Here is a 15,507-nt window from a genome sequence, read left to right on the forward strand (position 1 = left end):
AGTGCAGTCTCTCATATTAAAGATACGAACCACTTCATTCATTGGCTGTTGACCATCCTTAGCCCACGACCATCTGGATTCCTACTTGTCACTGTTGTACCACCTTCCTATCCACCAACATCCCCCTAGCAAGTGGGTTTGCTGCTGTTAAACACTACCTGTACCAATGTCCTTCTGACTCCAAACCTATCACATCATTCCTTACACATTATTTCCATCCTCACAAATAACTACTTCTCCTTTAAGGGGAAGATATATAAACAAATTCGCAGGACAGCCATTGATACCCACATGGTACTATCCTACGCGAATCTGTTGATGGATACTTTAAACAAAACCTTCCAGGCCTCCCAACACTATGTCTTGTTGAGGTTGACTGATGATATCTAAGAGATCTGGAGCCAAGACCATTAAACACTAGGCTCATTCCTCCACAGCTTTAATACCTTCTCTTGGGTTCATTTCACCTGGTCCTCCTCAGCCCAATATGCAACCTTCCTGTACATTGACCTCCACCTCTGTCATGGCTACATCAGCACTTTTGTCCATATCAGGCCCATCAGCTATCAACATTACCAGCACTATGACAGCCATCATCAGTGATGAGAATTCCTTTGCCCAATATGCTGCAGGTCTCATTAAAACCTTCACATACAGGCACTATCACTCAAAGCTAATTAGCAAATGTATTCCCTACATCATGTCTATAGCCCCTGCTAGGGGTAGTGTCTGTGGCTAGCAATCAAAATGTCCTGGGTTCCACGTTGGACCCACCCTCTGCTTAAATTTCGAATAAAAGCATCAACAATTGCAGCCAGAGACTTCTGGTGTGAGGAGTCACCCTCATTCTGCCAACAAGCCTCATGCCTTTGGTGTGGGAAACTGCTCCTAAAAGACAAAAGACTCATGTATGACCAACAGCATGAGGATGCAGAAAGGAATGCAAGTAACTGTGTTAAAACATGAATCCACAGGACATGTGGCCTATAAATGAAAAAGTGTCTCATGATGATCCCTCCATTAGCAAAAAATTTGGATTAGCCCCTATTTTGATCTCTGGGAGGGGACTGAGGGGGGGGGGGGGGGGGGGGGAGTAGCCATGAGGAAAAAACTGAACAATCAGCAAAAACATTCTACAAGTGGAATGTGAGAAATTTGAATGTGGTAGGTAAGCAAGCCAGAAACTCTGAAAAGGGAAATAGGAAGTTCCAAACTAGCTATAGTGGAGGCAAATTGAAATGAAATGGAAAGAAGATAAGGATTTCTACTCAGCAGAATGTAGGATCATATCAACAGCAGCAGAAAATTGTATGACTGGAGCAGGTTCATTATGAATAGGAAGGTATGGCAGACAGTGAGTTACTGTGAACAGTTCAGTGATAAGTTTGTTCTCGTCAGAATCAGCAGCAAATCAACACCAAAAACAATAGTTCGGGTATATGTGCCAGTGTCGCAAGCAGAAAATGAAGAGATTACATAAGAGTAGGAGGATATTGAATGGGTAATTCTGTATGTAAAGAGAAATGATAATTTAACAGTAGAGGATGACTGCAATGTGGTAATAGAGGAAGGAATACAAGACACAGGTACATGAGATATGGGCTTGATAGTAGGAATCAGGAAAGAGAAAGACTAATTGAGTTCTGCAACAAATTTTGGTTAGTAGTGGTGAATATATTGTTCGAAAATAATGAGGAGGCATACTTTGAAAAAGCCCAGAGACACAGTAAGATCCCAGCTGGATTACATCATGGTCAGACAGAGATACCAATATCAGATATTGGACTGTAAGGTGTATCTAGAAGCAGATGTAGACTTGAATAACAGTTTAGGAATGATAAATAGTTTAAGAGAATCCTCTGGGAGAATTAATGCAAGAATAAGTGGGATATTGAAGTACTGAGGAATGATGAAATGCTTTTGAGGTTCTCTAAAGCTGTAGATACTGCAATTAAGAATACTATAGTAGGTGGTTCAGTTGAAGTGCAATTAACATCTCTAAAAAGGAAAATCACAGAAGTTGGACAAAGTAACTGAAGAAACCTTAGGTAACTTAAATTCATTGACGAAATAAGGAAGTAGAAAAATTTTCAGGAAAAGACAGGAATACGAGACATAGGGATTAAATAAAAAGAAAGTGCAGGGAAGCCAAGATGAAATGGTTGAATGAAAAAATGCAAAGAAATGGTTGTCAGAAGGACTGATCCAGCATATACAAAAGTCAACACAGCCTTTGGTGGAATTAAATGCAAATATGTCAACATTAAGAGTTCCAGATAAATTCCAATACTGAATGCATAGTAGTGGCAGATAACTCATCATCATTATCAGCCAATTCAATAATTAAATGATGTGGCCTCTTTGAGGTGTGGATTCAGGTAGGCTTTCAGCAATCCTCTCCAAGTGGAATGGTCTTGGGCAGTTCTCTGCCAGGTGCTACCAACGATCTTCTTGATATCTTTGTCCCATCTGTCCGATGGTCTTCCTCTAGGCCTCCGATTCTCTCTTGGACTCCACTCCAGTACTAGCTACTTTATCCACCTGCTGTCTTTTCTCCTTGCGACGTAGCCAGCCCACTGCCATTTCAAGGAGCGTATTGTCTCTAAGACGTTCTTAACCTTCGTGACAGACCGGATGTCATCTGCCCTTTTCCTGTCCTTTCTTGTACAGCCCAGCACTGATCTTTCCATGGCTCTCTGTGTTGTCCTAACTTTCCCTTTTGTAAATGAGTTCAGTGTCCATGTCTCACAACCAAACGTCAGCACAGGAAGAATGCATTGATCAAATACTATTTTCTTCAGATTTACTGGCATTTTTTATCTGAATACTGTTGAATTCATCCCAAATGCTTGCCAGCCAAGCTTGATGCACCGATAGATTTCTGGCCTTACATCTCCTTTCATATTTATAATCTGGCCAAGGTAGATATATTAACTGACCTCTTCTAATGGACTGTCCTCGACTTTCACATCTCCAACTGGGACCCATTTGTTGGACATTACTTTTGTTTTGGAAAGGTTCATGTTCAAGCCAACCAACTGATATTCTGATCTGTAATTAAGTTTTGGAGCTCTGTGAAGTCGTTGGCCAGTAAGGCAATATCATCAGCAAATCTCAAGTTGGTAAGCCTTCTTCCAATAATTCTAATTCCCTTACCTTCCCAGCTCAGCTTTGACATAGCCATTTCCAGTACAGCCAAGAACAGATAACTGGACAGTGTAAATTGAAGGTCTCTTCGAGGAGGAGGACTTGCCTGAAGACATGATAGAAGAAAAAATAAGAGTTGATGTAAATGACTTAGGATGTCCTTTATTAGAGTCACAGTGTAACCGAGCTTTGTAAAACTTAGTCAAGTAAGGCAGAAGCAACAGATTACATTCCATCAGAATGGTTACAGAAAATCATTGGGTGGTGGAGGCAGGGAGCGGCAACCAAATATCAAATATGCAAGTTGGTGTGTAGACTGAAGATGTAATATCAGACTTCTGGAAAAATATCCACACAGTTCAGAAGAAAGCAATGGGAGATAAGTGTGAGAACTATCACAAATTGGCTTAACATCTCGTGCATCAAAGTTGCCAACAAAAATAATAGACAGAAGAAAGGAAAAGAAAATTCAGGAGCTGCTAGATGACGATCAGTTTAGGAAAGGTAAGGACACCAGAGAGGCAATTCTGATGATGTGCTTATTAATGAAGGCAACAATTAAGTAAAATAAAGACATGTTCACTGGACTGGTTGACCTAGAGCAAGTGTTCAACAATATAAAATGGTGCAAGATGTTTGCAATTCTGAGAAAAAAGTGAGAAAGCTAGAGAGAAAGAGGGGAAATATACAATATCTACAAGAGCCAAGAGAGAATGGTAAGATTGGAAGACAAAGAAGGAAGTGCTTGGATTAAAAAGTGTGTAATACAGTAATAATGTCCTTCATCCCTATTGTTGAATCTATACATTGAAGAAGCAATGATGGAAATAGAAAAAAGGTTCAAGAGCGGGATTAAAATTAAGGATGAGACGATAACAATGATAAGATTCACTGATGGCATTGCTAACCTCAGTGACTGTGAAGAAGAATTACAGGACATGTTCAATGGAATGAACAGTCTAATCAGTGCAGTTATGGGTTGAGAGTAAACTTAAGAAACATGAAAGTAATGAGGTGTAACAGAAATGAGATTAGGGATAAACTTATCAAAACTGGTGGCTGTAGGTGAACTTAAGGAATTCTTCTACCTTGGAAAAAAAGAACACATCATAGACGAAGCAAGAAAGATGTAAAAAGCAGACTAGTACAGCTAATGGAGTTTTCCTGGCTAAAAGAAGCCTTAACTTGAGGAAGAAATTTCTGAGACTGTACACCCGCAACACAGTATTTTATGTTAATGTATCATGGACTGTGGGAACACTGGATGAGAAAAGAAATAAAGCATTTAAGATGTGGTGTTAAAGAAGGGTGTTGGAAATTTGGTGGACTGATGTAATGAGGCAATTCTCCACAGAATCAATGAAGAAAGGAACAGATGGAAAACACTGACAAGAAGATGGGACAGGATGACAGGACACATATTAAGACATCAGAGAATATCATCTGTGGCACTAGAAGGAGCTGTAGAGAAGACAGAGGTTGGCATACACATAATAAATAATTGAGGACATAGGGTTAAAGTGCTGATCTGACATGACGAGGTTGGCACAAGAGAGGAATTAATGGCAGGTCACATCAAACCAGTCAGCAGACTGATGACTAAAAGAAAGAAAAATATCCTCACAGCCCTATAATCCTCCCACCATACCCAAGAACCAACTGCTCCACCCAGTTTCATCTTGGTATGGGGCAGGGCTTTAACTATGTATTATCATGGCCAGAAATGAGGGACTCCCCACGCAAAATACTTCCTATCCTTTCTAAAGTGGTATTCTGCTGCCCACCCTACCTATATGTCCTGGTTCATCCTATGCCACACCAACTCCCAATCCTTTGCTACATGGGTCATATCACTGCCGAATACCCCAGTACAAGACCTGTCCCATTCAGTCACCTAGCTCATCTTACTCCAGCCCTGTCACAGGCTTATCGTATATCATTAGTGGCAGGACCACTTGTGAAAAACTATGTGATTGATTTCAATATTGCCCATACAATCTGGATCCTCCCCCAAAGCTTTTTTTAACTACGAGGTGCATTCAAGTTCTAAGGCCTCCGATTTTTTTTCTAATTAACTACTCACCCGAAATCGATGAAACTGGCGTTACTTCTCGATGTAATCGCCCTGCAGACGTACACATTTTTCACAACGCTGACGCCATGATTCCATGGCAGCGGTGAAGGCTTCTTTAGGAGTCTGTTTTGACCACTGGAAAATTGCTGAGGCAATAGCAGCACAGCTGGTGAATGTGCGGCCACAGAGAGTGTCTTTCATTGTTGTCACACAATGTTCTGCCTTCATTAAACTGTCGCACCCACGAACGCACTTTCGACACATCCATAACTCCATCACCACATGTCTCCTTCAACTGTCGATGAATTTCAATTGGTTTCACACCACGCAAATTCAGAAAACGAATGATTGCACGCTGTTCAAGTAAGGAAAACGTCGCCATTTTAAGTATTTAAAACAGTTCTCATTCTCGCCGCTGGCGGTAAAATTCCATCTGCCTTACAGTGCTGCCATCTCTGGGACGTATTGACAATGAACGCGGCCTCATTTTAAAACAATGCGCATGATTTTATCTCTTTCCAGTCCGGAGAAAAAAAATCGGAGGCCTTAGAACTTGAATGCACCTCGTACATAGATAGGAGTTATCTTTGCAAAAGTGCTTTATTCCCTTAATCCTCCTGGCCTCAATCTCCCTATTCCCTGCCCCACACTCTCTTCCACACAGTTTCCCCTTCCTCTTTTTTGTCACCACATCCTAGCCCATTGCCCCTACATCATCATCATCATCATCAATCACTTTCCTCTATTGTGCACCTGCAGCCTCCGAGCTGTCAGTCACTGTTCCCCAACCCTCACTCCTGCTCCTTGCTCATCTTTTCTCCCCTTGCTCACTCCGCCCAACACAACCCCTCACCTCAGTATACCTGTATGACTACAGTATTGACATTATGCAGTCCTAACTCAAAAAAGTATTTGTCCACAAGTTAATGAAGTTTCAACATTTTGATGACTCAGTGCCTCTAGTTTTCAGTGAGTTGTTACCTTTACTCCCAAGTTATTAATATTCTTCCAGAACTTCTCATACCATATTTAAAACCATGACCTTTGTGCAGCTTGTTAGAACATTCTCTATAAAAAGCTTGCCTATAATTCCCATCTCCAATGTTACATTTTTAGTTCTCCTCTCAATACAAACAGGCAACTTGTGATACATCACGGAGGTTTACATTTGTATGAACATTGTGTTATGTTATAAAGATTGTCAGAATTCTTTAGCTGACAATGGTTACAAAAATTTGTTTAGTCCAACCAGATTGTATAACGATATCCCTACAGACTATCTTTAATTTGTCAAAATAGTTCACAGGTGAACCGCCGGGTGTCGGTGTCCAACGAGCACAATATTTCATCATGTTGCAATCATCAGATGCACTGATGAACTGACTGATGGTAGCATCCCTAGCCTGACTGTTCCTGCTGACCCCTTGTTCCGTCCCACGTTCACGGCTAGATGTGCACACTGGTGGCACCTCTGCTGTTCCTTTGCCTGCCCCCAAAGTCTTTTCGTTGTCTAGTATCTTATTCCTCTTCTTGACCATTCTAATGGTGGGGGTCCCATGCCTTGATAAGTATGTATCCGCTATCACAATTTGTGAGCAGTTCCTTTACTCAAATCTCAGTAGATTCCTTAATGACACAGTCCCAGAATTAGGATATCTGTGTCAGAACCTTGGTGTGGTTACAGTCCATACCATGCAATTCCCTCAGGCAATATTCTGCTGCAGTCTGGTGAGGTGCTGGTGTTCTCAGCAAAAATCTTTGACAGTATGCGCTGTCTGACCCCGTGTAAGTCTTACCACACTGGCAGGGTATCTGACAGACTTTGTATTTCTGTAGTCCAAGGTCATCTTTCACACTGACAACAAGTGCATGGGTTTTGGCTGGTGGGCACAGAAGACTGTCTCCACTTGGTGTTTCAGCAGGAAAGGAAGGAAGCAGCTGATCAGACAGAGAGGGGGAGGAGATAGAAGTGTGGCAGTCAGTTCATCAGTGCACCTGATGATGGCAATGTGGTCATTTGCCAGAATGTTGTGCCCATCGGACACCGACATCCAGCAGTTAGCCCTAAACAGTTTTGGCATGAGGTATGCCGGGAGAAGCTGAAGAATCATATCTTCAGTTTGTTCGGCTGTTATTCAAAGCAAATCTGTTATTTTCCCATTGGCAAAAAGTGGATATCTATAATCACTAGGTATCTTAACCAGCTACACTTCGAACCTCCAGGTGTCACTATTTTAAGGCCAATTGTACATTTTACTAATTCCATCACCTTCTCTTGCTTCAACCTTGCCTGCACTACATATACCTTCTTGAAATGCAGCTAAATACTTTGTTCAGTAATGGTGTCATCACAAATGCAGTTCCACTATTCATCCATTGTTACATGGACAAAATCATTTCTCCATCAAAAGTGCCATTTTTCAATATAGGACAGTAATATTCAACACTATACACAACAATTTTTAACTGCATATACTCTCTTTGTGCAAACAAGACAGCAAAAGTAGCTCATAAAAGCTTATTGGTCTCCTTAGGTCTTAAATTATCACAGTATGTAAAATAGGAAAAATGAAATCAAAATTTTATAAGCAATGAGTTTGTATCTTTTATCCATTTCTACTATGAACTTGTACATTTACACATGCCACTCACATTAATGTGGTCATTGCCTACGTTCAACATCACCGTGCAATAAGCACTCACAGATGGTAGGTAGCAACACTAGGAATGGAGGGTGTCTAAAGCATTTCAGGGATGACTCAGAAAACAGTGCAGTCATCGCGTAATGAGGAAACAGTGTGATTAATCTGACAGTCAAAAGGGCATGATTATTGCTTCCAGGCAAAAGGTGGAAGCATTTCCAAAATGACTCAGTTTGTAAACTGTTCGGATGCTGTCATGGTTAAGGAGTACCACAAATGGCAAAATGGTGATATCCAAAACCAGCACTGCGGCAACTGTGGTGCACTGCGGGCCATAGATGGCAGGGGTGAATGACAGTTCTGGACATGTGTACTGGTGAATAGACCTGCAACTGTTCAGTGAACATTGTTGCATATGGGCCTTAGCAGGTACCTGGTTCATGCACCCATGCTGACTGCTGTTCATCACTGACGAAGGCTGGAATCTGCCTGCAAATACAACAAATGGATGTCTACTCTGTGGCAACAGGAGGCCTTTCCAGGTGAATTTCATTTTATGCTCCATCGGAGAGATGGCCATTGGTTTGTATTGTGTGAAATGTCTGAAGGCAAACACCCTGCAAGAATCGTTGGAAGGTGTACGATCCTCAAATAATCCTAGCACAGCTGGCCACGGCACTGGAGTTGCCATGGCTTCACATCCCTCTCAGTACCTTCCAGAACCTCATTGACAGTCTTCACACACATCCTGCGGTGGTCCACACTGAAAAAGGTGATTATTCAGACTTTTGACAGGTGCTTACTTTAGTATGAGTGGACTGTGTATGAAGTCAGAAAACATCACAAAAAAGTTTAGTTTCACATTCATCAGTATCCTTGAAATACACTTATTTAGTGTTGGCACCAAAGAAGAATTCATTAGCCCAATAAATATTTTATGGGACCTACACTTCGTATCCACTTACCACTAATCATTGCCATTCTATGTGTAAGTCCTTTTTCCTTCTAAACTTTCATCTCCATCTTTTTTCCCTGTAGCTGCAGGTCTTTATAATTGTAACCTTAATGCCTGTCCCTGTCCTCTCTCACTAGAAATGACATGATAAGCATCAACACTTTATTTCATATTCCTTGTTTTTAAAGGATTCTGTTTTAGATTTTCTTGTAACACCACATAACATAAACTGATAATGTCTCTCTTCCTCACTAGAACTCTGTATGTAAACTTAGCAAAAAAGGTGCTGTAGGGTTCAAGACACCAGATTTAAGTTCATGAGAGACATGGCTCAAATCTGTGGCCATCCTAATTTAGATTTTGCTTTGGTTCTCTAAATCACACAGTACTAAGAAAGTGTGCTGAACATGAGAGTATCTTGTAATCAAAAATGTACTGCTACAATATTTGGCCTCTATCAGCAACAAACATGACGTATTTCACAGTGCTGAATGAATTAAATACCTATAATAGCATTATTAGTTCACTTTCAAAATCTCTGGTGCCCATATGCAAAGTTCTCCTTCTGTACTGTTAATGTAATGTGTAGTCACTCCCATGTAGTTCATTTTGCTATGCGAATCACTCCATAGATGGACTGTTAGTGCCCCTCCTATGTGTCTAAAATCATTCCTCATGTCTCTGGATGCAGCTCCACACAGACAATTGGCAATTTTTTATATCCAGTGTAAGAATACATATTTTTACACACAAAGCAAGCCACTATATCTTTGATTCTCTCATTGCCCTGAAATATACAAGCAAATTTCTTCAAATCTGGAAATATCAATTTGACTTCTCTCTCAGTAATGTGAAATCACCTTGTTTCACCTTACATGAAATTATATCCACGGTGTGCCTTTTATTAAAGCACTCTCACTGATGCTTACTCTGAAACATTCATTATGTGGCCTCTCAGTCACTACAAAGTATAAAGGCAGCAGAAACTTGGCAACTCACATATCTCACATCATCCAGAAGATGCTTCACAGACTGCATGAAAAATAAGGTTGTGGCAATGCATATTCACTAGTTGCAGGTCCATTGCAAGCTGCTAAAATGGTTGTAGCCAAAATTTAAGGATGAAAAAAGACTTCCACTTTATCTGGACCTTGCAAACATTCAAAGAATGCCCACTGACTTAAAGTTTCAGTTAACATTACAACAGATGGGAGTGCTGGTTCATGCAGTCTCATTCATCGACCGCAGGTAAAACAATTTGATGAAAAAGATTGATGTTTTCCTGTAATTTTTAACTAAAAAGCTGTTATGATTGTGAATGTATGTAACAATGCTGACTTTTTTTCTGCAAGGTAAAAATTACTGTGGATACATGCATCGTCATAGACCTCTAGCTATACACTGGACCTTATCCAATCCTTGCCTACCAGAGCTAGAACTGCATCTACAATGACCTCGGCATTGATTCTCTGCTTACAATATTCTCAGAAACAGAATTCAAATATGAAATCCAAATATAAAATAAATACTTGTGAATGTTAAGAGTTTATCTAGTAGATTTATTTATCATGCTTCATCATTCATAATTCTCACCAGCAATCTGCACATATGCTTATATTTAGTATTACAGCCCATCACAAAATGTTATTGGTATTTTCTGCTGCTGCTCATTCTGTAATTTGAACAGCAGTTCATGTAGCATATAATGCACCTTGTACATCTACATCTATACTACAAAAGCTGCCTTACAGTGTTTGGTTGTCAACACTTCTAGTACCATTGTCTCTGTTACTCCCTCCCCCCCCCCCCCCTCCTCTCCCCCTGTTCTATTAAAAATGGCACATGGGGAGAACGTTTGTTGGTAAATCTATGCTTTTATTCTAATTTCTCTGATGTTGTCATTGTGATCTTTTCTTGAGATATGTGGAGGAGATACAAATATATTACCCGACTCTTCTTGGAACATACACTCCTGAAATTTCAACAGCAATCCTCTGTGGTGCACAATGCCTCTTTTGTATTGCCTGCCATTGGAGTTTGTTGAGCTTCTCTGTATTGCTCTTGCACCGACTAAGCAATACCATCTAGAGACATACCAGTGTTAGTTGGATCCTCCCTTTTTTTATGAATCCCACTTTATATGGGTCCCAAACTGATGAGCAATACTCAAAAATCATTCAGACAAGCCATTTCTTTTAAGGACAAATTAAATTTCTCCCATTGAGTCTCAGCTTTCCTACAATTTTTTCAATGAGGTTTTTCCATTTAAAATTGCTCTGAATGGTTACTCTTAGGTACTTTACAGAAGTTACTGTATCCAATTGTGTATTGTCAATAATGTAATCAAATGATAGTGGATCTCTTACAGCTGAGTTATTCTGAGAGAATCCAAAGATTGGGGTGCCACAGATTTGATGTAGAGTATTCAAGAGTAACAAGGTAGGTATAATTTTGGACTGTGGAAAAGAAAAAGAAAGATGATTAGGGTTAACATCCTGTTGACAAGGTGGCCATCATGAATATTCTTAAAACTGTAGTGGGGAAGAAACTCAACTGTGTCCATTTCAAAGGACCCATTTTGGTATTCATCTTAACTGGTTTAGGCAAACCACAGAGGATTGCTGTTGGTATTCATCTTAACTGGTTTAGACAAACCATAGAAAACGCAAATCCAGATGGGGATTTGAACCTTGCTCCTACTGAATGCAAGTCCTGTGCCATAGCAACTGCACCACACTCTTCAATATGAGGTATCTTGGCAGTTGTGTGTCACATTGGAGAACATTTATGTTGAATACTTGATTGGACAGCATGGCATATGTTCATTTACCTTTATTCTGCTTTTTCTCCCTTGTTTGAATTACTTTGAGTAAATGTTTCTGATTAAAAAGTGCAGCTGAATCCTTTTCTGGATATACAGATGCAAGAATGTATGGGCTGTTGCATTTTACTTTATGCGGGTTTGGAGAAAATGTTTTTGATACTCAACACATCTTCCATTGTCTCTTCACTTGCTATCACATTACTCATGCAAAATGTGACCTGCCTAACAATTCTTATGTGCTGATCATTCAACATTTAACTCCTATTCTTTGTTTGTAGATGTGACTGGTTTATCAAAGCCAATGAAGGCAGCTGCTGTGGAACTACGTCTTATTCAAAGCCGTCAAGATATTGAAAAGCCAGAGATCCGTGTTCGGGCCCAGGAACACTAAATAGAAATACTGTTATCAAATATTACCATGAACTGTTGCGCAAAAGATACTGCAACAGTTTTACTGCATTTTATGTTTTTTTTTGTAGATAGATTAGAGCTGCATAAGATGCTTAAATGTTTAACATAGCAGACAGTTTTAATGTTACACAAGCTACAAGAAGTCACAAACAACAAGCACTGGTGTTAATTCTCCAACTGTGAATGCAAAAATACAACGAATGACACCGTTATTTCGTGTAAGTTAACTTTGACCACAAGTGTACTGTATTGGTAACAACAAATCATAAGTGATTTTACTGATAGTGGCATGTTGACTGTATTAACGTACATAATATGTATGTCCCTTGTAGGTAACATCAAGTTATGTGTCAATTGTTGTGATTTGGTCTAGACATGTCTTGAAGTAATAAGCAGAACAACATAAGGGAGGGGGGGATGGCACTGGTGTTCTTAGGATAATATTAATTTGTCTTGGGTTCCTATTTGTACAATAAGTTGATGGCTGAGAATCAGTTTGAGTGTATACGTGCAATACCTATTTTAATGTTGAAACATTGAGTGGAAGTGTGCAACAAGTACTTATAAAGTATTTTGTTATTTGTTACATTACTAGGAGGAGGGGTGGGGAGGGGTCTTGAAAACAAATAAAAATGCATCTTTCGCCCTGAAGTATATTTAAAATTTATGGAAATAATTGTCTCCTCAGTAGTGAAACTAAAATGTGTTAATCTGTATCTATAACTTTTGGCAGTAGAATACTTAAATAAGTGTACAAAACACTATCAAGTATTACATTATGTATTGTACAAAACACGAGTTGCAAATTGCATTTACTCAATATAAATGTTGCAGTAATTGAATTGAATTTTCTCTTTGCAGAATGTCACAAAGATAAACAAGCAAAATAATTACCATCAATAAAATTAGTTAGAAAGCAAGAGAAGAGGTAGTCTATATAGAAAACACACTAACATGAGGTGTCACGTACTGATAAGAACCAAAGTGGGGGTGACTTTTCAAAAGAAGTTAAAGATAAAAGGCATGTAAATAATGGTGAGAATTAGATGAGTGCCTATCATATAAGGAGGTGATCAAAAAGTTTCCATTCGAAGGCCATACTATCCAGAATCGGTAAGCCAAACATGCAAAATCACCATGAGAGTTGAGTCAACTATCCCACCAATGCACCAGGTTCAAGATACTGTTTGGTATTCATAAAACATCTTGTCCTGCTGAGTGAAGAGGTCTGTAACTCCCTGTTACACATCCTTATCTGACAGGAATTGCTGACCCTTAAGGCCTTTTTTTAACGTTCCAAAGGCATGATAATCACATGGGGAGAGATCGCGACTATAGTGCAGGTGCTCAAGTGTCTCCCACTCAAATAGGCTTAACTTCTGCATTACAACATTTGCGATATGGGAATGTGCGATATCGTGAAGCAGCAGCAGCCCTTGTCATGCACTATTCTGCAACGGTGGATTTTGACAGATATGCTGTCCTATACACGTTCTTTGTTCCCCAATGGATGTCTACCAGTGTTTGTCCTTTGGCAGCCAAGAAAAAAATAATAGCATATTGGTTGTGGTTGAACAGATTTGGTAATACATCACCATAGTTCACGTTTCTGCATTTACTGCACGAATGTTGGAAAGGCACAAATACTATGCTAATCCATTGCCTACGTGTTGGCGCTAATACACCTGTACCAGAGTTGTGCTATATTGCGTGTATGCTACACCAATGCCCTCAAATAAAACTTTTTGATCACCTCTTATATATTTATCAACAGCACGGGGGCAAACAATATAATTTGTAGCAATATTCTGTATAGATGCATTATATACAGCAAACGGTGCATTATGGTTACTGTTTAGGTATGCAGAAATAGTAGAAGCCTGTAACAGAAACAAAATGTGTGTTTCCAGTACTTATTGTTTCGAGTTAATATTTCTGCCATTTCATTTAATGTGTGGTATGTTATTTCTGGAGAGAGAGAAAAAGCTTTGTGCATGAGCAAAGTTTCACTGTTATTAAAGCTAGGCTAAGTCAAAATGTAGTTCTACTACAATAATTACAAAATTGTTTTCCGATTCTACAAGTTGGAGCAATGACCACTGACCATAAAACATCAATAAGAGAGGCATGAATCATGGAAAGAATAAAATTCTCCCTGGGTAGTTTATCTGGTAACTATACAACCAGTCACTTTTTTACGGTTTATTCAACCATGAACATGTTTTCAAGCCACTGCAGGCTCATCATCAGATGGAGGTGTTACAAGAACATTTATGTCATGGACCAACTGTAGCTAGATGCAGTGCACATGCTGCTGTGGAAATGACAGAAATTTAGTAAGTGGTGGTGAAACGTGTATGGACCCAAAAGTATTTTATGTTTTATGTACTTACAGTGCATTGCCTTGTGGTATCACACCACAAGGCAATGCACTGTAAGTATCTAAAACATAAAATGCTTTTGGGTTCATAAACATTTGGTCACTGATCACTTAAATTTCTGTCATTTCCGCCAGCAGCACTAGCACTGAATCTAGCTACACTTGGTCCATGACATAAATGTTCTTGTAACATCTCCATCTGATGATGAGCCTGCAGTGGCTTGAAAACATGTTCATGGTTGAATAAATTGTAAAAAAGTAACAAGTTGCATATTTATTACCAGATAAGTTGCCAATTGAAATCACAGTTGCAGTTTGTCATCCACAATGGATATACTGAAATTCACCCTTTTATGCTGCAATTACGAATACTGGTTTCCATTAGGCTATGTTGACAATGTCTACAAATAGCGAATTTTAAAATCTGCCTATTTGATAAGTTAACATTGTAAATGCTCCATATGAAAATGTCTTCTTGTGAGCTAATTGCTTAATCTTCAACAATAATTTATATTGTTTCCTGCTATGCATTTTCGACATGGAACCATGAAACTGTTCTAGCATTTGCATGCTACAGTACAGAAAACAGACCCTCACAAAAAGAAGCTGTTTGGCTGCTGTGTACAAAGCAGCCCTGTAGCCATACTGTTTCACTGTTCTGGAGCCAGAGGCAGAGCTCAAATTGAATACTGTGGCCCATACCTTCCTTTGAGACTTAATTCAGGAAATCAAAATAAGCAGATGCAAGAAGAGGGCAAAGAAAGCTTGAAACAAATTCTCTAAATCATGAGAAAACATTGAATAGAGTAAGAAAGTATGTCTTTATGATTGATTAAATTTAAACTATTTGACTTATGTGATTTCATTCAAATGCATCATGCTACTTACATGCTAGTGGCAAAAATTACTGTGATTACTTTTAAAGTAAAGACATCTTGTCAAAAATTAAAAACTAGTACTTAAGGTACATAAAAAGGTGTGTGTGTTTGATTTTTTTGTACAGTATTAACTAAAGAAAGAACAATTTCACCTGTTCTTTTTTTCTCTTTACTTAAAAAAAGGAGTGTTGTTTAA

The 15,507-nt window shown here is 39.2% G+C and overlaps 1 protein-coding gene across 1 annotated transcript in view; it reads left to right on the forward strand.

Moving 5' to 3' along the window:
* The window catches only part of LOC126203034 (pyridoxal kinase), a 108,900-nt gene extending 96,141 nt beyond the window's left edge, over positions 1-12,759 (forward strand). The window contains exon 7 of the mRNA XM_049937271.1: positions 11,921-12,759. Within this exon, the coding sequence (XP_049793228.1) occupies positions 11,921-12,033 (113 nt within the window). The 3' untranslated portion in view covers positions 12,034-12,759. The remainder of the gene's footprint in view (positions 1-11,920) is intronic.
* The last annotated feature ends 2,748 nt before the right edge of the window (positions 12,760-15,507 follow it).

The sequence above is a fragment of the Schistocerca nitens genome, chromosome 9, assembly GCF_023898315.1.
Source record: "Schistocerca nitens isolate TAMUIC-IGC-003100 chromosome 9, iqSchNite1.1, whole genome shotgun sequence".
NCBI lineage: Eukaryota > Metazoa > Arthropoda > Insecta > Orthoptera > Acrididae > Schistocerca > Schistocerca nitens.